The 23,582-nt window shown below is 34.4% G+C and overlaps 4 protein-coding genes across 4 annotated transcripts; 2 read left to right on the top strand and 2 right to left on the bottom strand.

Annotated features, from left to right (window-relative positions):
* Nucleotides 1-6,780: 6,780 nt before the first annotated feature.
* Nucleotides 6,781-7,569, bottom strand: LOC123881665 (lectin 7-like). The gene has a single exon (XM_045930388.1). It carries the CDS (start codon nt 7,567-7,569, stop codon nt 6,781-6,783), a length of 789 nt encoding a protein of 262 aa, XP_045786344.1.
* Nucleotides 7,570-10,137: 2,568 nt separating this feature from the next.
* On the bottom strand, nt 10,138-10,938 carry LOC123922930 (lectin CPL-like). The gene has a single exon (XM_045975586.1). It carries the CDS (start codon nt 10,936-10,938, stop codon nt 10,138-10,140), a length of 801 nt encoding a protein of 266 aa, XP_045831542.1.
* Nucleotides 10,939-13,563: 2,625 nt separating this feature from the next.
* LOC123924170 (lectin 11-like) lies at nt 13,564-14,480 on the top strand. Its single transcript, XM_045976959.1, has one exon. The coding sequence runs from the start codon at nt 13,567-13,569 to the stop codon at nt 14,410-14,412; it is 846 nt and encodes a 281-aa protein (XP_045832915.1). The 5' UTR covers nt 13,564-13,566; the 3' UTR covers nt 14,413-14,480.
* A 4,795-nt stretch (nt 14,481-19,275) lies between these two features.
* On the top strand, nt 19,276-22,904 carry LOC123922931. The gene is made up of 5 exons (XM_045975587.1): nt 19,276-20,926; nt 21,007-21,092; nt 21,171-21,263; nt 21,352-21,741; nt 21,822-22,904. Exons 1-5 carry the CDS (start codon nt 19,276-19,278, stop codon nt 22,902-22,904), a joined length of 3,303 nt encoding a protein of 1,100 aa, XP_045831543.1.
* The last annotated feature ends 678 nt before the right edge of the window (nt 22,905-23,582 follow it).

A 23,582-nucleotide genomic window follows, 5' to 3' on the forward strand; every position in this document is an offset into this window, starting at 1 on the left:
AAAGTCAGTGGGAGTATTTAAATTAATCTGGTATTGTATGTGGATGACATACTGATCATCAAGACAATTTTCATACACTACACATGTAAGACATGATTAGGTAATTGTTTCTTGATGAAATACTTAGGCGAGACTTCCTAAAAGTTAGGAATCAAGATCTATAGAGATAGATTATTGACATATCTCAACCTTAGCCTATGTACAAATTTGATGAAGTGTACAGACACCTCATGTGCTTAATTTTATTGAAATTATTGCACACGTCACATGATGTATTTTTTGTCTCAAAGACAATATCCAACCTCATTGGATGAGAAAGGGATGCATGAGAAGTAACCAAATGCTTTGGCAATTGGGTTGATCATGTATATCATGATATGTACTAGACCAGATGTACTATATGCTATTAGCATAAACAATATGTACCAAATTATTTCTAGTGATTGTCATTAGATCACCATCAAGAATATCCATGGATATCTTAAAGGATTAAGGATGGCTTCTTGATTGGATCTGGAAATGATCATTGTAAATGAGTTACAATGATACTGATTGTCCAAAACCGAAGAACAGTATACCCAGATTGTAGTCTGGAATAAACTTTATGCTCGGATGTCAAATCTGTAAGCTTACAAGCTTCAGAAGATTGATATATCTATTACAAAGGTCAAATATATGATTTGAATCGTTTGTCTCATAAGATGAGGCAGAAAATTGTTTTCCTTACGTTGCAGATTCCCTTGACCTCATTAAAGATGGTAATGGTTTAATCTTGCAAGCAGCGGAAAACCAGATCTCACCAACGATTCAAATACAAGTTTTGACACTTTATTTCTTTTGATAGAAGATCAAAAGTGTAAATTGGAAGATGTATCGGGTACCAACATAGGAAAGAGTTCCTTATCCACTAATAGAAAATCTTGCATAGAAGATGCTTGATGATCACGCTAGTCCAATAGATGTTGAGTTAATATCTGATTGGCTTTAGTGCTAGTGGGAGATTGTTGGAGTAAGCCCTAAAAGCCAATCTATTTTGATAGAATCGTCTTTTGTATGATGACTTTGATTTATATATTTAATATATATAATAAGGCATTTCTTTATTATGTTTATTTGAAACTAATAAAGTCCCTAGAATAGCTAGTCTAATTAATGGAACATTAAGTGTGACTTAATAGTGAGACTCCATTAAACATAAGGACACTATTCTTAAAGTATCCATAGTCAAGTTTTACTGTGATGTGGGATAACGATAAAACATAGAGACTATTATGTGAGTAGACTGATGACCTCATCTCACGAGTCATGGATATGAGATATCAAGTCTTCACATAGATATAAATATTAGGAGTAATATTTATATTGGATTGACCCGCCATGAGAATACTACATAGTATGTTATGAAAAGTGTCATAAGTTATTCTCATAGTGATAATGGTGTATACTACCCTTCGACCTGAAATCACTATGTACCCTAGATGTAGGAGTGTATTACCTTGTTGCCATTCAAACGTTATCCGTAACAGGATGACTATAAAGTTGGTTGATGGGTACTCCACAAATCATGCTGAGGGACATGAGTGACCTAGATGGAATTTGCCCCTCCTACATAACAGGAGCAATATCTGTAGGCCTCTTGATGGAATATGACTGATAAAATGCGTGGCCACGCCGAACTAAGTCAATATGAGATATTGAGCTTATTCGTTGTTCAGTATATCCTGGGATCAAGAAATAAAATATTGAACCATACAAGGGTGACACGATCTATGCCTTGTGTTCAATATAGATATAAGGGCAAAGGGGTAATTATACACACGATCGTTATCACAGAGAAGTTTCGTCAGATCACATGACATTCTCGTCACTTGGGTAGCAGTGATGTGTTGCTAGATACCGCTCACTGTTTATAATATTAAATATGTGATTTAATATTATTGCCAACGTTACGAGAACCTATAGGGTCACACACAAATGACAGATAGATGAGAGAAATAAATAAGACTTATTTATAAAATAATAAGTAGGACTTATTAGTAATTAAATAATTAAGTATGACTTATTATTTAATTTATGAAAATAGAGAAATGCGGTCCACCGTAAGGTACGGTGCAGTGCTTGGTTTGATGACCACACAAGTGGTTCTATAAATAGAACCCTTGTGATGAAGTTTTGTAAGCTTAACCTAATTCACAAAGTGAAACCTAGCCGCCGCTCTCTAAACCCTGTTCTCTCTGAATCTCTGGTGGAATTGGCTAGCACCGGTCATCGGAGAAGTTCTGTTCGTGTGGACTGAGTAGATGCATCGCTACTTTGCTTTGCTCGTGATCAGAAACAGTTTCTACTTCAAAGGTTCTGCACTTCAAGAGGTAAACACATAAACTTGTGGTTTTGTGTTCGTTGATTTGTGATTAATGGTTTAATCAAGATCCGTTCATCGGGATTGTTCCGCTAAGAGGATTAATTTTTTGAAAAACCTCTCTTAAATCCCTTCACAAGATAGGCAAGAAACCTCTTGTGAAGGACCCCAAGTTTCAAGTTCCTTCACCATATGCTAGAATGCCTTATCCTAGGATGAAGAGGGTCAAGAACCAAGACCTTGAATTTTGTGGAGTGGTATCCGAATGTTTCAAAGTGGAAGTGCTAGAGAAAGTGGTAAAAGATGGGAAAGAAGAAGAGTGGGATCATGAGATTGAAATTTTTCTTCAAAACTTGGATAACCCCCTAGAAGAGGAGAAAGAGCCAAAGGCGATAAAAAAGCCACCGGAATTGAAAGAACTTCCTCCTAAATGGAAGTATGTGTTTTTGGGAGGCGACTCTAGGAAACCCATGATCATAAGTGATTTGCTCACTCCACTAGAAGAGAATGACTTGTTAAAAGAAGCGGAGAAAGTGAATGACGACCTAGGATGGGACTTGGATGGTGTGGTTCCTATCTATTGTTTGTACAAGGTGGGCAAAGAAGAAGAGCCCAATCCGGTTGTTAATCCTCAAAAGTCTTCCACTTCAACATTGAAATCTTCGATGAAGAAAGGTTCTAAGAAATCTCCATCACGGTCTAGTAAGAAGGAAAGAACCAATTTGAAGGCCAAATGGGAAGGTCTCAAGAGTGATTCGGGAAGCGTGAAATCATTACTATTTGATATTAATATTGCTCCTTTGAATGAAGAGAACAAGAGGAGCCGGGTTGAACCAAAGTTGAAGTATCCTCCCTAACTTGTGATGATGAAGCGTCAAGCTAATGACGAGAAAGAAGCGCTTCATGGGAGGCAACCCATGAGTTTACGGTCCTTTCTTCCCTTTCACTCTTATGCTACTTTATGAATAATTGTTTGATGTTCCTTTGAATTGGCTGGATTGTACTATGTTAACTTCGAATTTGAACTTTGTCTTGTTTAATTGTGGAATAGTTTTTACCTTTAGAATTTGTTTCGATATTTTGGCATGTTCCTTCTAGTTACTTGAGTATCAATTGCATGATTTTCTCCGTGTGTAATTTGTGAAACTTGCAGTGCAATAGCTTGTTGCACTCATGTGATCAAGAGGCTAAGGAAGGGAACGCACACTTTTTGACCGGCTCTTTGATTCGACCCAACCGAGAGGTATTGAGCCAAACACTCATTTTCATTCTATGTGTGATATCCACTCATGTATTGTCTCTCGATTTTGCTTGTCGTCTTTTTATTTGATTGGTACTTTTGTAGCACACACGAGGCATGTTCCTTGGTACCTTTGAGCTTTTCTATCCGCCCTTACATATAATGATCCTTTGCTTAACCAATTTGAGCTGAAAAAGAAAATGTTATTTTGCACAACCTTAAGAAAATTTTGATGAAAAAAAGAATGACTTTCTTGGAGGTTAGGCACCTAATTAGTGGTTGATGCGCATTGCTCACCACTAAGTTTGAGGTTGCTCTTTGGAATTAGCAACAAATAAAGTTTGGGGTGAGGGTACTACAGAACTTATACAAAGTTTTGATTGAAAAATTTCAAAAATTTGCAAGGCTTTAGTCATGAGTAAGATAGAAGAAAAGTATGAAAAAGAGAAAATTGATGAAAACATGAAAATAATAAAAAAAAAAAAGAGAGATGAATGAAAAAAAAAAAGAAAAAGTACAAAAAGAAGTAATAGCCTTGAATTCAAAAGAATTACAAAACTTTATTTGATGAATTGAAAAAGTTCTCTAGTCCACTTTAGTTCAAAAGAAAAAGGGGTTTGGTTTATGAAAATTTTTGACCTTAGGGGGATCTAGCTCCAAGTTTTTCTACTACTTATCCCAAAAATGTCACCATCCACCCTAGCCAAGCCACGTTATAACCCTAAAAGACCTCTAAAGTGTGTGCACAAAGTGAACCGAATGAATTCTTAGACTACTTGCAAAATTATTGTTGACTTGCATTGATGTGTTGATTTGAGTGAATTACCTTAATTGAAGAGTGTATGTGAGTAGTGTGATGGAAGCATAGAGCCTTGGTTGAAAAGTGTGAATTACTTGAAAATGCCTTGCGGGAACGATTGTGCAATTGAGCATTGTTTGCAGGTGGATCATTGATCATCAGGTGATTCTCACGTATGTATGATTCGAGTGGATCTAAGAAAAATGCCAAGGTCTTGACATAAAAGCTTGAGGTAAAAGTTGTTTCCTTGAGGACAAGGAAAGGTTTAAGTTTGGGGTTGTGATGACGGATCGTCACACTCTCTAATCCATGCCTATTTTAGCAACATTAAATGCATTTTAGTAGGTTTTAAGCAATAAATGTAAGAGAAATCTATTCATAAGCATGATTACTTGTTTTGCAAGAAAACAGGAAAATTGCAGGAAATTGCTTATTTTCACTACGCTGGGGGCGTAGCCCATCACGCGCAGCGTGATGGAGATCACAGGGAGCCAAGTTTTTCACCTTGATCACGCGCGGCGTGATGCCTGACCACGCGCGGCGTGAAGCTTTGATCAGAATTGGATTGCTCTCTGACTTGATCACGTGCGGCGTAGCACTGACACTGCGCGGCGTGAAGAAAGGAAGGACAACTGCGCCGGGGGCGTGGAGCTACCACGCGCGGCGTGAAGATTGCAGAGTTGAAGATCAGAGACCTCAGAGTCGATCACGCGCCGCGTGATACCGTTACACGCGCCGCGTAGTTGAAGAAATGGCAACCACGCGCGGCGTGATAGATCTGGCGCGCGGCGTGGTTGCGATTATTATATAAGGATTCTGCATTTTCTGTAAAAGGGGTTGGAAAATCTGCTACATTCATCTACTTTTCTGGTTTTGAAGCTTTCAGAGTTGGATCCAGACCTTCATAGGATAGCCTCAAGCTCCTCAATAGCATGGATTCTCAAGCCATGAAGTTGAAGCTAGGACGCGATCGAAGCAACATGAGGAGCTAAATTCCTTGTGGAGGTAGGATCTAGGATAGCTTAGGATGTAGATGAATCTCATGTAATCTGCTTAATTGTAAGGATTTACTCTGTTAACAGTGTTTACTTAATGCAATTCGTCTCTTAATGCTTTATGATCCTTCATTAGTGTTGTAATGATTTTGAGTTAAGTCACGTATGAGAATATTGATTTAATGTCTGAACTGAATTGCATTGAGCACTCGAGTGTTTCCGGTCGAGAGATTGAAACATAGAGTGTAGCGAACGATCGACGTGCTTTCATATCATTCGTTGTAGGTAGCTTCCGCCCGAGAGATCGGGGGAGTATCGACAACGAATAGAGTGGATTTTGACAAGAGATTGCGATTCACTAATTTGTTGATCCAGTTGTGAACACTTGAGTAAATTCGTATGATACGGTAGATTGCATGTGATTTAGCTATATACTAGGTGATTCCGATGATTCTACCTCGCTTTTCCATTTATCACAAAGCACATTTTCTAACAATTCATCACTCAACATACCCCCAATTTATGTGTATTTCTTGCATAATGTTTATGAACACTATTAGACTAGTTTAATCACACAATCCCTGTGGATCGATATTTTTATTACTACGTGGTATTTCGTTCACTTGCGAAAATTATCCATCAATGTCGTATACAATTTAGATAAACAATGTGATGTACATTTTTTATTGAGTATATTTAAGTATTATAATTATGATTTATTAATATTTATTATTTAATTATTCCGGTCCCCCGTTTTATAGATTCCTGGATCCGTCTCTGCCGATGTAAGAAAGTTATCGCATGGTGGCGACCTGATAGAGTTAGGAGTTGTCTTTTCATTAAGATAAACCACCTGGTTTGATTGTTGGAAGCTGAAATGTTTTTAGATATGGAAGATGTTTACATTGGATTTTTATAGCAAAAGAATTTTAAAAAATTGAGAAATTGGGTTGCATTATCTACTCCCTTGTATATATACAATGCAATGCAAAATCTACCCTATTGTAAAATTGTATAGAGTAATTTGGATTGGTGAAGCATAAGCTCTCAAATATCCGATTGCAATAGGATTATCTTCCTATCAAAACATCACATGGATAATATATGTTTGTTCTAATATCAAATGTTTGTTTCTAATATTGTCCTTTCGAACAATTTTCCTACCCAAAATTAAAAATTGCTCCTATCAAACACATAAAAGAATGTATCATTTGAAATAAATTTAATTAATACACAATTTTTTTTATTCACTCTTAATATTCAATACCTTGCATTGCACGGTATACTAAGCAACATAATATAGTTCGGTACAAACAAATATCAAAGTATGTTTATTCTGATACAATACAATACAATACATAACTCATGTTCCCTAATGGCCACATTATTAGAAACTTGACTTAAAGGTCCAAGAAAGAATCTTGTGCAATTCAACTAATTGTCCAGTGGCTCCAGAAAATCCAATTCTAACCCATTCAGGTAACACAGTCCTCAAATCAATCACAAAGGAGACACTACTTGAATTTCCATTCACACCATATTTTTCAGGATATTGTACAAAAACGCTTAAATTTTTCGTCAAAGGTTCGTAATTCACAAAAGCAAATGCAGTGTAACCATTCGAAATGCTTCCGGTACTCCACGGCTCTGTTGTTACGGAAGCAATAGAGTTCACATCAATGCCAACATGGGGATAAACAGGATCCCAAGGATTCCCTCCGAATGAATCGAATTCAACAGCAACAATTTGATTTTGGTAGGAATTCAAAGCGGTTTCGGCGTTGAATAGTCCGAGATATCCACCACTTGAATTTTTTGGGATGTTGGAAGTGAATGGTGCAATGAAGAAGGCGATTCCATCTCCAAAGTGTCCGGGGCCATTTGGTGCAACTACAAAAGAGAAGACGGAAGTGAAGGCTGCGAGGTTGCCGGTTTCTGCGTCCCAAAGATGCACTGCTCCAGTGTAAGAGGCTCTACCAGCACTCTTTGGGATGACATTTGTGAGAAAGACGGACCCGTTTGAAATGAAGGCATTGCCTTCGAGTTGAACGATGTTTTGGTATGACTCAAAATTATTGATTGTGAATGAAGTTGAGTTTACATTTTTAGCTAAGATAAGGAAGGAAACGATGGTGATGAAAATGATTTGAGTCCCTGATGAGTTATTGAAGGCCATGGTTAATTAAATTTGGTACTTAGAATTAATTCCAATGTTATGAGATATATATAAAAGATGAAAATATGTATATATAAAGGAAGGGAAAAAAGCCTAACAAAAAATAAGTTATATACAAGGCAGGCCATGGCCAGCTAAAGAAACTTAATTAATATTATAATGTGTTAATTCGAAGAAGCCAAATATACTCGTGAGTTTAGCTCAGTCGATAAAGATATTGCATATATTATGGAGGAGTTGGGGTTTGAGCTCCGAACATCCCACGTATTCACCTTAAGGTAAAATTTTTAACAACTAGATACTAAACCAATTAAATTGTTTTTTTAAGAAGCAAAATGATTTATACCTACATTTATACGTCAACAATCTAAAAATCTAAGCAATGTTGATCTCATATACAACTTCAATATACACATCATATGTGTTAGATTATTAATGAAGAGGGTGATTTTTTTTTTTTTTTTTACAAAAGGGGTGATTGAAACAATGAAATTTCAACTTCTGCATAAAAAAAACTATGTAAAAAGCAGACGTAATTCTTAAAATTGAGAGTTAAGTCTAACTTAACCATACAAAATCGATTTATAAGTTGAAAATTGTCTCTACTTTATTCAGATTATTTTAAAACCGATGTGAAACTTCTTAACAACAATTAAGTGATTAACATAAGCTAGCTTGGTAATCATATTATACTACTCCCTCTGTCCCACAATGAGTGACTCAGTTGACTGTTTCACGCATGCCAACACATAATTGTATAATAGTAAAAATTATAAAAATTTGATATTTTAAAAATGTTCATTAAGAAGAATCCAACAACACCTTATATACTAATATTTATTTTTATTTATTAGTAGAGAAATATGTTCAAAACAATATATATAATATATATAATATATATGGTCAAAATGGTCCATTGTGGGACGGAGAGAGTAATTACTATACTATGTAATGCTTGTACATATGGCGTAATTTTAATATATTGATCTTGGTAGGGTCGCCATTTTTACATAGGTACAAGGGGAAAATTAATGTTAATTTTTGAAAATCAATATTTCTTCAATTTCTTGTTTTAATAATTTATGTTTTCAAGTAGCTAGGATGGTCTTAGTGATGCCAGCTGATTTTTATATGTTCCAACTCTTTATCGTTTTTGTTTATGTAGGTCTTTAGGTAAATGGACAAAGGGTCTAACATTTTGTGTTCGGGGCTATCTAAGGTTTGAAAAATAAGTAGATAGACAATTTCGTGTTTGAAATTGTAATTATCGCTTAAATTAGTATATAATTTTTATAAATAAGAAATTCTTCATTGACATTGTAAGATGTCAATATATAAATTAAAAACGTTTCTCTTTGTGAAATTCATTGTTAGAGATCGTGATATCACACAATAAATTAAAATATGACAGTTTACTTGAACTTTATGTTAGAGTTTGTACTATTGTGGATCAAAATGGTATTTGGTTAGATATTGAGCTCAAATGATTAACGAATTCCGTAAAAGATATATAGAGAAATCAATTACTTGTTCCACAAGTTAAATGATTTCACACACTTGGTTATAACTAATACCTACTTTTAATAGGTTGTTAGTTAGTTTGTTTTAATCTCATCATTGTATATAAGCCATAAGCTATGCTATGTATCAAATAGATTTTTGTGTGAAATAAAATTTCTAGCTCTTAGGCTCAACTTGAGCCTAATTCTCTGCGTTCATTCTCTTAGGCTCAGATTGAGCATAGTAAAAATCAGCACTGAACAAAAAAAAAAAAATTCAATTCAATCACACTGAACAAAACTCCGCCACCCTTCCATTGTGACTTGTTTTAAGTTTAAGCATAGTAAAAATCACTTGGACACACGTTAATGATTTAAATTTTATTGTAATTTTTATGTATTGAATTTTTAAACTTTTTATAAATTAAAATGCACACAGTTTTAGTCTTTGTTGTTAATGTGTATTTTTAAATAATTATTTATTTTACAGACATATTTAGAATATTATAAAGACTAAAAATATATTTAGCCAATATTAGTGACAAACAAGACTTTTTTTTTGCTAAGTTAAGATAATAGCTAATATCAAAGGATCTTTAAGAAAGTCAGTTTGGACACTCTAATTAAAAATAAAAAAATAAAAGAAATTACAAGTAAAATAAAAATTAAGGCGACATAAAACCTAACGGAGTATATCCTCAATAAAGTGCATATCAACCCAATGGGTGATACACAAATAGAATCAGCACAAATAGAATCAGCACAAAGCGATCCTAACAAACTATGACCAAACACAGACTCTTTCAAATCCCGCGTCAAATCCGCGGTATATGTGAACAACAACAAACTCAAGATCATTTCTAGCAAATCAGTCCTAATCCAGATCCAGTCAAAGAAAACTGAAGTGGATAACTAAATCTAAGGCGATGTGGCAGAGTAAGAGGATGCGTGTTTCCAAGTGACAAACAAGATTAAGATTGCTACTTTTGCAATTATTCTTTTCAACAAATTTATAATTTTTGTATGACCAATTTAAAGGTTTATTTACAATTAATTCTCTCCACTTTTCTTACTTATAATGCATGGTAGAGCTGAAACTCCAAGAAAGAATTTTGTGTGTTTCGTCCACTAATCCCGTGGCACCCGAGAATCCAATGCTAGCCCAATCTGTTGTCATAATTGCCTTCAAATTAACCTCACTCGAGAGACTAATTGTAGTAACATCCCTCGTATTTTCAGGATAACTTACAACAACGTTTAACTTGTGTATAAGAGCATCATAACTAACGGTAACTATCACCGTTGTTAAGATGCTCTCAACACTCTCGATTCCCCATTTTACCGTTTTTACTGATTCAATTGAATTTACATCAATACCCACATGTGCAAAGGGTGGATCCCACTGGTTAGGGTACGTGTCAAATTCAACGGCAACAATTTCGTTTAGAAGAGCATTTGTAGCATATTTTGGATTGAAAAGACCAAGATACCCACCACCAGAAGATTCCGGAATAGATGAGTTATATGGTACAATAAAAAACGCAATTCCATCTCCGGAATTTGATCCATTTGATTCAATAAGAAAAGAGAATGTGGTTATAAAACTTGCTTCACCATTTGTGGAATCGGTAAGGCGTAATGGAAGAGCGTAAGAGGCTCTACCAACACTATTTGGCACGTTTGTGTGATTTATTACTTTAGTAAGTTGAATGGTACCTTGAGATGCAAAGGCATCACCTTGGTAGGTAAGGATGTCGTTTGTATATGGACCAAGAAAATTTGGAAATTCGAAAGATAAATTCCAATTGTGATGAAGCATGAGGAGTGGAATGAGAATTAAGAAAACGGGTTTTTTGTTGTATAAAGGCATGGTTTTCTATTAAGCTTGTGAATTGTTATTATTAACATATGGATGAAGAATGGTAATGCTTCACTATTATATATCTGGTCATGATTAATTTAGTAAAAAAATATGAGTTTAGTGTTTTTTGGTCAACGAAAAAAATAAAACAGCAAATCTCTCCTATGCATTGATGTTGACTTTCGATAGTACTAGCAAAATGGTGATCGAAACAATGTCATTTACATATGATTGATATCTACGATCATAGGAACAATCAATCGATATGTAAATACAAGAATGTTGGTCGCATTCACCAATAGAAAAAGTAAATTTTTTTTTGATAAGCAAACATTTGTATTAATAAGGAGTACAATGGATACTCAAACCCTTACAAATACAAATATAGATAACTTCTCATATACTATGAAGACAGTAGAGAGGATTAATGCACCAGTTATAGTACAAATAATCTGCATTGCGACCTGCTCTACCACTAAACCAAAGCCACAAAATGAATTTAATAGAATCTACCAAAGTTGAGTAATCCGCCTTCTCTCCTCTAAACAAGATATTATTCCGCATGCGCCAAATGCACCAAGATGTGGCCAACCAAATCAAATGCCGAACTTTCATTCCCTTCTTCGTTTTCACTAATGATCCAAACCTCAAGAAATGTTTCCATCCGCCCTCTTGTTGGTTGTAATCAAAACCCAACCACAAAAAGACTTGCTTCCAGACGGAAAAAGTAATATTGAATACTTTATTGATATTATAAAGTTGACTTACAATTTTAAATATTTTTTTAAAACAACTTATAATTTAGAATGAAGGGACAATATATATATCTTTAGAACTTTTTTACCTTGTCAATGTACTCCCTCATGGCAAAATTACAATTTGCTCTATAAATTATTTTTATCTTTTATTTATCTTAATTTCTTGAATCTTGATATATACATCCTAGGAACGATCAATAAATGTGAACATAAGTTTGTTGGTTGGATTTGCCAATTATACCTTAAGGATTCATTTGGTGCAAATGATAACAGACATGATATGATAATTGAATCTTATCTTATCTTAATTCAGTGTTTGGGGAGACCATAAAATATGATAAATTAATCTTGAAACTTATCATATCATGTCTTTTTAGTTAAAAATCTTATTCTGAAATTGAGGCAGATTATCGACAGAATAGGATAAGAAAATAATTTACTAATTTATTCTATAAAATACAATTTAAAATAAAATAATGAAATTAATAATGGTATCTGTTGGGAATAATGTCTAAATATCTTTTTTTGGAAGATTTTATATTTAAATATAGTTTAGATTTATATTTGAAATAATATAATATTAGGGTTTATGATTTATATTTCTATTTAGAATATTTAAGATTTGTTTAAAATTTATTATAGGATTAGTGTTTTTTTATGTAGCTCTATATGTAGAGCCATAAGCATGATGAATAAAACAAGAACTTTAGTATATTTATATTATCATATCCCACCAAATTCCGCAATACCAAAAACACAAAAAACCATATCAGTATCATATATTTATATTATCTTTGTCGTTAAGTAATTTGTATAATTCTAAGTGAGAGTTTGTAAAAGGTTTTGTTGCATAAGCACAAATAAACAAAAGATGCGATAAATTTATTTATAGACAAGAGAATGTACTGGGATTAAATTACATTAGTTTTTCCTCTAATGTATAGCTAGCCTCTCTTAGTCGATTATATAATTTATAGCTTTCAAGTATAACTTCAAGTTCAACTATTGCTCGGTGTATGTTTTCATTCCCGACAAAAAACGCGAGATCTATTGAATCTATTAACCAGCTTACCGGTGGAAGAGGTCAAGTGTGATCCATGATACAAAATGATCTGGCTGGCACCATTGATAATGGAAAGTAGTCTAATGATATACTTTCTATAATTTCAATTCTTCCCTTTTCTCATGGAATTACAAGATCATATAATTCAATCTATTGTTCTTAATTAAGCTACATAATTTTTAAGTATGTTATAATGATAAATTCTATTAATTCTAAGACGTTTCTTTTATATTTCATATTTCCTTAAATCAAATACCAAATTTTGAAGTATTCAATCATTTTTAACTAAACAACTTCGACAAATACATTTGGTATTCAATATGTTTTTATGGAATCGATAAAAAAAATTTATTACCCAATAAAATTGTACACTTGTAGCCATTTCTCTGAAAAACCGGAGGATTAAGATAAAAAACAAATGTTATGATTGGTAAACACCGATAAGATTTACACACTTTTTTTTGAAAAAATTATTTACACACTTTTAGATATGTTAAGAATCACTTTTCTATCGTGTTTCTAGGTGTATAGATTTTTAGTACCTTGTTATCATCTTGTCAAAATTATTTGCTAGGTAAATTTCAAACATGAAATTCCACAAATGAAAATATAAGAACAAATATATATAGACAAAAAACAAGCTTAGTTCTAGGCATATCCAATTATTTGGGACACACCAAAATCTAGCATCAATATTTGTAGGATCAATTGGTTATTGCATGATTGTTTTTCACGTACTCATCACTATATATACCTTAATTGTATTTTCAAAATATATTCATACTTTCATTTTCATCATTGGTTAAAAACACAAGCATGAATATTACTACCATCCCAAAATTCCTTGCAACCAAAAACTCTTTTTCTATTGCATTAATAATCTCAATATATATACTCTTTCTTGTTACAAATGTAAAATCCGATTTTTCCTTCGACTTCCCTAATTTTAACCTTGACACTATTAAAGAAGGTATCGCCTTCGCAAACGACGCCACATTAAAAAACGGGGTAATACAATTAACAAGGAAAGACGATTATGGTTATCCACTCAAACATAGTGCCGGCCAATTTGGATTGATAACACCAATTCAAATTTACGACAAAACCACCGGAAAAGTTGCGGATTTTGTAACGGAGTTCACCTTTTTGGTGAACACAAACGGTAGAAGTAATTATGGTGATGGTTTTGCTTTCTTCATCGTATCACCAAATTTCAAAATCCCCGACAAGAAAAAATCGGAAGGCGGAAACCTCGGAATATTTACCTCGGAAACCGCTTTATATACCAAAGAAGTTCTTCTTGTTGAGTTTGATACTTTTTCAAATGAATGGGATCCAAGTCCTGTGACACAATTTGCTCATATAGGAATTGATGTTAATTCAATTAGGTCAGTGGTTTATACACCTTGGTATAGTGATTTTACTCTTGATGGAAATGTAGGAAAAGCACGCATAGAGTATGATTCTAGTGACAAAAAATTGAAAGTGTTGGTAACTTATTTTAATAAGGGACCAATATTGAATGGGGAATCTAGCTTAGTATATAATATTGATTTGACAACTTTTCTTCCTGAAAAGGTTCAAATTGGGTTCTCTGCTTCTACCGGGGATTTGGTTGAGACACATGACATTCTCTCTTGGTCTTTCAAGTCAAACATTTAGTATACATGTGGGAAAGTTTATATTTTGTTCCAAAATAATAACCTCGTATGTTAAGAGGATGTATAATAAAGTGAATGTAATTCCTATTGCTATAAAATAAAGTCAATAATAACGATACTTGTTGTCTTGTGATGTCACTGAAGGTACTATTGCTATAAAATAAAGTCAATAATAACGATACTTGTTGTCTTGTGATGTCACTGAAGGTAATTCAACACCGATAGGCGGAGCCAGAAATCTTTTAAAGCCCGGACAAAATCTCAGTTTTGGCTAAATAAAATTAGTTTTAAATAAAATATATTTTTCATTTTTGCCCTAAATTAATTCTTGAAATTTTTAATTTTGTCCTAAAATAACTCCTAAAATATCAAAAAATTTGGGTTGAGCCCGGGCGTGCCCGGGTTGGCCGGGCCTTGGCTCCGCCTAGATACCCAACTATAAAATTATGAGAATTTTGAGAAAAATAAATAAATTAATAGGTTTATTTATACAATGTTAAGTCGCCGTTAAGTTTGATCAAATAGGAGTATATGTTTATAAGTTATCTACGTTTGGTTTTAAGGAAAAAAAGTGGAAGAAAAGAAAATTACGCAAATCAATACATGAAGTTCCTGACTTTTCTTCTTTAAAAAAATAAAAAAAGTTCTAGCTTTTCTTAGAGAGAGAAAATCTGCTTTTTCTAAGTTCTCTTTTTCATGTACTCCTTGGAGAAGGTTTTGGAGTTGATTCATTTTTTGTTCTAAAATCATCCCTTTTTTTTTCTTTTAGTCTAAATAAGTATAAATCAAGTTTTTCCTTTAGTGGTTTGTCGTGATTTTGTCGTCAGATGCAATGTTGTGTTGTTCGTCGTCCTCTGCAACGTTGTTTGATTTCACGTCTTGTTGTGATGTTCTTTTGATTCATATTGAATGATCTGACTTGAGTCAATTATAGATTCTTTTAATGACAGTAGTTAATATTCAGTTAGTTTATTACTTGTCATACAAGCAATCTGTTAGGCTAACTAACTCTTAGGATTAGTTGGTGTAGTTATGATTGTAACTTCCCATTGGTTAGATCGTAAGCAGAAGACTATAAAGCTTGTAATCTACATTGTATACATTCAAATTTTTGGTGTGAATTAATGTCAATATATTTTTACTCTATCTATGCGCCTATCTATTTTCTCTAGTTTTCTATGCTTGTTAAGCTCAAACTGCGCCTATTACAGTGTTGTGAACTTGTTTGTTTTGATCATGAAGTTGAACTTCAACATTTCAGTTTCACATGATATCATGCCTCAACCGGTTTCACCTCCTCTTTCACCAATTACTCTTCTTGTAGTTTTAAATCATAAAATGGAGGTAGGGGTGTGGTCCCCCTATTTTCAATTTTTTAAAGTTTTAGTCCTCTATTTTAAAATTAAATTTTTTTGTCCCCATATTTCAATTTTTTTAATTTTGATCCCCCACTTTAATTTGGAGTCAATTTTAATGATGTGGTCAAATTAATTATGACGTGGCAAATGACATGGAGATAAATCAAAGTACATGTGCCATTATTATTTAATTTTATTTTTTAAAAATATTATAAAATATTTACATTCATTAAAATGTTGTTTACCTCAATAAACCTATTATATAATACATTAAATATTTTGTAATATATTCATTATTGAAATTGAATTAAATAATAATGACATGTGTAATTGTTTAATCCACATGTTATTTGTTACATAATAATTAACCTTGCCACATCATTAAAATATTTGACTCCCAATTTGAGTGGGGGACTTAAAGTAAAAAATTGTAATAGGGGGACCAAAAAGTTAGTTTTTAAAATAGGGAACAAAATTTCAAAAAATTAAAAATAGGAAAACCAAAACTGCATTTAAACTTTTTTATTTTATTTATGGATGGATTAAATGGATAAGTTAATGAATAAAATAAAATGAATGAATAAACAGTCAAACGGATCAATTTGCCACCCCTATTTCTATGGTACTGCGATTTTAGTCTCCACTTTGTTTTTGAGAAATTATGGTTACCTTTGATATTTGACAACAAACGAAAATGTTTTGCATTCTCTCCTTCGAATACTTCTTTTCATATTTTTTTTTAATAAAATAAACAAAAGCCAACATAGAAATAAGAGTGCATTTAAAAACGACAGAAATTGAAGTCAGAGACTGAAATTGCAAAGGGAGAATGAAAGGGACCAATATCGTCTCAAAAAATTGTAGGACTAAAGTTGCACAATCTAAATCTAAGACTTTAGTTGAGTGGTAGAAGACAAATTTCGAATTCATAAAAGGTATTGAGTTTGAGTTCCATTAGTACTACTCTTAGAAAAAAAATGTAATTATCTTAATAAATAAATGCTTTAAGAATCTTTTGCTAACAGAAGAGGAAGAGCGGATCCAATACAAAGACAACTTTTTTAAAGTGTTTCTTAATCGGAACTGATACGAATTTGGATTCTCTCATGCCTTTCATCTGGCATCAATCTCAATTATTTATTTATTTTTCTCTCACTTAAACTATTTTTGTTTTCCACCCTTGAGAAAAAGGAGAGAGGATTGAACCAAAAAAGCATCATTTTGTTTTACTATTTCATTTAACTTTGAACAAAAATTTCTTGTTTGATACAAACAAAATACAACGAATCCGTCATTTGATGAAGTAAAAATAAATTTATGTGACATGAGTCAATCGATCCATTTATTCACGATCGGATTATATTTGTTAGGATTCAAATACAACTGAGTAGTATCAATTAACAAAGCTTACAAATGCGGAGGAGCAAATATGGGATGCCTAAATGAAATCATTGACTAAGTATCAATTAACAAAGCTTACAAATGCGGAGGAGCATGATAGGTTGCAACAGGCCTCTTTGGTGGCAAATTTGGCATGGCAACCTCAAAATTAAGCACTTGAATTGCTTGTCTAATAGATTAACATCAGGGTGAGCACACCAATGTCCAACAATCATCAAACACTCTACTTGTTTTTCATCATAATCCTTTTTCAAATTCCAGTGGTGATTTCCAAGACGTACAACTATACCAAAACTATACACATCTGACTCTTTACTAGCCCTGCCTGTACTCACATATTTTTTCACTGCAACTGGTAAATCTAGATAAAAAACATAACCTTTATAAACAGCTCCAAAACCACCTTGACCTAACTTCCTGTCTGTAGAGAAGTTATTTGGTTATTAGATGAATCCATAGTAGTGGTGTTGAACAGGCCAAGAAAACCACCACAAGAATTTGGTGGAATTTCAGTTCCAACCGGAGCAAGGAAAAAAAGCAAGTCCATGTCCATATCTGGACACATCTTCAGTATCGATGATAAAAGTGTATAGAGTTTTGAAGTCTGTAAGTTGACTTGTGCTCGAGTCCCATAGTAATACCTTATTGGCATACACAACACAACCCTTCCAAGTTCCAACTTGAACACGAATACACACGATTAATTAATATTGAAATTAACTTGTCCATCACGAAGTGTTGCAGATCCTTCCTTGGTACACAATACTGGCATCACCAGGATTAAATCTGGAAATATCCAAGTGAATTGAATTAATAGTTGTTTACACTGATTTTTGGTAAACAACCGCTAGTTTAAATTAATTACTTGAGAGATCAACTAGTAAATCTCGGGACAATTGTTTATGCATTTTGTTAAAGGAAACTTGGAAGTTTATTTTTGAAGACATCCTTATTTTATAAAAGAACAATATGTTTAATTTCTGAAACATATGTTAAATGCAATTAAAGCAAGTTCACTCGAACGAGGGAACCAATAAAAAGCAGAATTGGTAAACGCTTTAAGAAAATAAAGACTTATGAAAAAGTAAATTTGCATTTAGAATGTAAAAGTTACAAAGAAAATGTAAAGGTTCACCGATTCATACATCTTTCTCGAATAACTCGTTTCTCGCTTTAACATGGATACTTTGAGTGTTTGAGATTTTGTGTAAATGAATTGTGACCCCTACTTCGACTACATATACTTCTATTTATAGAAAATTAAGCAACGTCTATCCTAACGTTAAACTACTAAACTTCAGTCACGCGTCCTTTGCATTTGAAATGAACCAAGGCCTGTAAACCGTTGTAACCGTCGAAGTCGAATCACCCTTAAATGATAAAAATTGCTCTAAGTCCACAATTCTTGACTACTTCGATTCATTGGCTTCCATCGAAAGATTCTTTCAGTCTCGAGCTATGAAGCTTTTCCATTAGGATTCTCTTGTTCTTGAAGACATTAAAGACTAAGGCTACCTAAAGCCATCTCAACAGGTTTTTTATAGCAATAAATGTCTTTGGAACTGGAGATTATAACATATTTTACCTTGAGCTAAAATATGGGATAACAAATTGCCCCCAAAAATGCCTATTTCGATTTGAATGACTCGAATGAAATAAGAGATTGGCATTTTTTCAAAGTACCTCTTTCCAAATGCCATTCCTTTTCTTTCGATTTGATGATGTCATGGTATTTAAGAAGATAACCGTTTCACTTCTTTCAAAACTGTCACGTTCTGCATCCTTTTGAGTAGTGGGACACGCGTCAGCCTGAGAAGTTGAATCGGAATAGACAAAAAGCGCTTTTTCAGCATTTATCTTTTTAATTAAATTTTGTCTTAATCCAAGATTGCCTATAAATAGAGCTCTGTCACTTCAGTTGAAACCTTTCCAACTTCTTTCAAAGCTTTTCACGCTCCAAAATCTCTTAAAATCTTTCTCCAAATCTTGAAACATCAAAGATTCAAAACAAATTTGAACTTACCGGATCTTTGATCACCTTCTTCAGTTCGCATCTTTCAAGATCTCAGATCTACATCTTTTCCTTCGTTTTCCCAAGAACTTTCATGGCGTCTTCATCTAATAAGTTTCAAGTTCCTTTTGCTGGAAAATGGAGCGGTTTCTCCGTTGCTGATGATGGAACGAAGTATGTTCCAGAACCCAAAGGCAGCAAAGAACACCGAGAAATCTGGGAGAGTCAGGTAATGATTCCCTTTGCTATTGATAACAATGTTTATGCTTTTGGTGGTCCGATTCCAGATGATATGAATTTGACTAGGGAAGTAGACGAGATATTTCCATGTCTCGAAACCTGCGAGCCTAGAATCTTTGATAGCAAACCCTATAACTTTGAATATATGCTGACAAATTATAAACCCTTTCGATCCCATCCTTATTACGGAAATAGCCTTTACCTTACTTGGCTTGATCGAATAGAGCAATCCTTTGGTAAATTCTGGAAAGATTACGGAATCTTTGAGTTAATACAGTTTTCTAGGATAGGACCCAAATACCAACCTGAAATGCTCATTGCTGCGATGCATTTCTTTGAAAAATCTACCAACACCTTTCATTTTAAAAGTGGTATGATGACACCTACCTTGTTCGATGTGTCAGCTATCACAGGGTTAAGACCCACTGGCAAAACTTACAGCCCTGATGATGTTAGTGATAACATCACTTTAAACTACAAAGAAAACGCCTTTTCTGCCTTTATCCTCAAACATTCAGGACCTGAGAATGAAGAAGTCTCAGATGAAGAACATGTGGCCTTTCTCACTCTATGGCTATCCCATTATGTATTTTGTTCTCGATCTCTCCAAATTGCTAGGAAATTTATACCTATGGCTGTACAAATACATGAAGGATGCCATTTTGCCTTAGGACGCCTTCTGCTGGCAACCCTGTATGAGTCGATTGGGGAAGTTTGTGATAACCTGAAAGGTTTAGTTCCTGCCAAGTCGAAATCGAAGAAAGCTGCGCCAGATGGATGTTTTCAAGCTGCTGGGCCAATGTGGCTATTACAGTTGTGGTTAAATGCCACCTTTGAAAAAGAACTTGGTTTGTTCATTCCCACTGAACATCACGCTTCGATAGCTAAAAGGAAAATCGAAGGTACTCGCTTAATAAGGCTTCAACCTAATCCCCTTGAACAGAACTCTCAACAGCTATTCATGAAGTACATGAAAATTTTCTTAGCCATCGACCACTTCAAGCCTGAACACGCTCCATTTGTGAAGAGAACCATTGGCCCCTCCTGGTTCGTCAAAGAGATACCAGTGTTGAATCCTAATGATGAGGAGGAAATAAATGAAACCTGGACAACATATTTAGATCCTACCATCCTGTCAATTCGAATTGGTACCCTATCTTCTGAATATGCATTAATTGGGTATCAACCGAACTTGGTTTCTAGACAGTTTGGCTTTTCACAGCTTCGACCAAAGAGCATGTATATAAGGAAGAAAAACATCGTGCTCGGGACAACTGTGACTTCCACTTTGTATGAAAGGTACATGAAGATTAGTCGTGATAACGTTTATGGCTTCGAGCCATTTGACTTCAACCTTTCTTACTACTGTACACAAGAGTTTGCCAACTGGTGGAGGCGATATTTCGACAGCAAACACCTAGGAGATGCAGTGCTTATCTCGAGGTTGGAGAGTGGGTTTACTCGACCTCAGATAAAGAGAATCGAACAGCAAGTCAAGACTACAGGTAACTTGTCTATATATGCACTTTCTTTTACCAAATATTCCCATATTGTTTCGATTTAAACTTTTGCTTATGTTTCCTAGTTACCAAAAAACAAGCTGCAGAATCTGCTAAGACAGTTAAAGAAAAAACAACATCGAAGGCAGTTGAGTCTGAAGAGCCTTCTAAGGTACATATTGAATCGAAACTTGTTTTCCTTCGAAACATTCTAAGTTAAATCTTTACTTTTCTAAACCACTTCTTCTAGGCACGTAAAAGACCAACCAACGTCCCTTCCACTGAGACTGGCCCATCGAAGAAGCCAAAACCTAACACAATAGTCGTCAGTGACGAAGAAGAGGTATAAGTTTTTTCTAAATTATTTCCAAAGTTCCTCTCAACTCAAATCCCTTAATTCGAATACTTCTTGTTTCGACTTCTATTTGCAGGAAGAAGAAGAACAAAGTTTCCAGAGAAAGAGGGGCCAGCCTTCTGTGATTATTGAAACAAATATCCCAGAAACTACCTCTGATAATCTTTCTACTGAAGAGAAAGAAAAGAAGATGAAAGAAAAGAGAGAGAAGCAGGAAAGGAAAGCGAAGAGGAAAGAGGAAAAGAAGAAAGAAGGAAAGAAAAATTCAGAGGATCGAACCCGGGATAAAAAACATAAAAAATCAAAGTCCTCAAGTGATCCTTCTGCAACCAACCTTAAATCTCCTTCGATCTCGAATGAACAACAAGAGCCTATCCCTGACGCTGAAGTTCAAGAAGATGCTGCTATGCCTGATGCTACACTCAAAGAATCGGACAACATGCCCCAGCAAGACAACAATCCAGAGGTACTTGTACTACTTTACTTGCATTTTCTGATTTATAATAAGTAAAGTTATATTCCCTCATATTCGATTCTGTTTTTCAGGACATCCTATCGAACAAGTCTAGTGGTGATACTCTCAAAGATAGTGAGACCACTATTTCTGAAAAAGTCATACCAGAGCCTAGTCAAGATCAATCAGAGCCTCCTATGTCTGCAGAGATTGATAACAAGACTTCTCCTTTCAAGGAATGGAACGAAAATCCAACAGTCGAGGTCGATGCTGATGAATCTTCCTTAGAGGAAGAAGACTTTGATTCTGAAGCCATAAAGGAAGCAGAGGCTGGTGGATCAGAATTGCTACCTGAAACTTCGACATCGAAGCTGTCAGCCAGCCTAGGGCTCGCTGAAGAAGAATTCATTTCCTTGCAAATTCATGATCCTGAAGCTGCTCTAAAACTTCTGATTTCTAAAACAACTACTGATCCCGTAAGTTCGAGTGGACCTAGTAATTCAACTGCTTCAGACTCAGAAATCAATTCTTCTGTTCGACAAGACTCTCTGATTTCAAAGCTATATACGGATTTCATCAATGGAGACATCTTGGCATCAGTTGAGGAACACCCTGCTAATGCTTTCAAGCACAAGTCCTTTTTGAACAAGTTGCACAATCCTCAAACTGACCTCGAAACCTTGAGAAAAGTTATCCAGCTCGAATCGATCTTGGACCAGTTTGCTACCACAGTGCAAAACCTGAAACGCAACTCTCAGAAACTTGTTGGTCAACAGGCTGCTTATGATGCATTATTTGAGAAGGCCATGGCTGCTCAATCAAAAGTTGACCAAATGAAAGCACAAGTTCAGCAACCAGGTCTTGGGATTCAAGAATGTACCAACAATATTTCCAAGTGGGAGGCAGAAATAGATTCTTTTCGAGCTGAGATTGCTGATCGAGAGAAAAAGATTCTTGAAGAGAAAGCAAAGCGTGTAAAGATTGAAGAAGCTGTTGCTGCCACCACTCATGAATCTATTCGCGAAGCTGCGAAGGAAGGTATTTCCCACTTCAGTGCTGCCACTGTGATCAAAGAAGAGATCAAATCTCTCGAGGATGCAATCAAGATCCAGACTGTCGAAGTTGGCCTTATTAAGGACCATTATGCTGATTTCAAATCTAAGTGTTTGTCTTAGATTTTCTTTTGATGTTTTGTTTTTATTTCTCGAACAATTATCTGGTTTTGTTTTATTTGGTTTGTAACCTTGACAATTGCCTTTTATGGCACTTTTACTTCGTTTATGCCATTTCAATTTCGTTTCGAATATTTATTCTGTGCTAATATTAACTTCTAAAAGTGTTGGTTTATATTTTTTCAAATACTTACCATTTATATTCAAGGTTCGCTTTTCTGAAGTCAATTCTTCTATTTCATATGCACCATTCGAAAATACTTGTATTATTTTAAAAGGTCCTTCCCAATTTGGAGACCATTTGCCTAAAACTCTATCTTTTTTGTCCATAGGCAAAATAACTTTCCAAACTAAATTCCCCACGTCAAAGGTTTTTGATTTAACCTTCTTATTATAGGCCTTTGCTACTCTTTCTTTTTGTCTGCTTAAAGTATCAAGCGCTCTTAGCCTTTCTTCGTCTAAATCAACCAATTCATCGAACATCATACTCCAATAATGATCAGTTGGTATCTCCATTTGTCTTTGAATTCTGATAGATTGCACATAAATTTCTACTGGTAACACAGCATCATGACCATACGTTAGTCGAAATGGAGTAGAATTTGTTGATTCTTTAGGGGAATTTCTACACGCCCATAAGACTTGATTTAAAGTCTTGTTCCAATTTCTTGGCTTTTGAGC

This window comes from Trifolium pratense, linkage group LG4 (assembly GCF_020283565.1).
Source record: "Trifolium pratense cultivar HEN17-A07 linkage group LG4, ARS_RC_1.1, whole genome shotgun sequence".
In the NCBI taxonomy this organism is placed as follows: domain Eukaryota; kingdom Viridiplantae; phylum Streptophyta; class Magnoliopsida; order Fabales; family Fabaceae; genus Trifolium; species Trifolium pratense.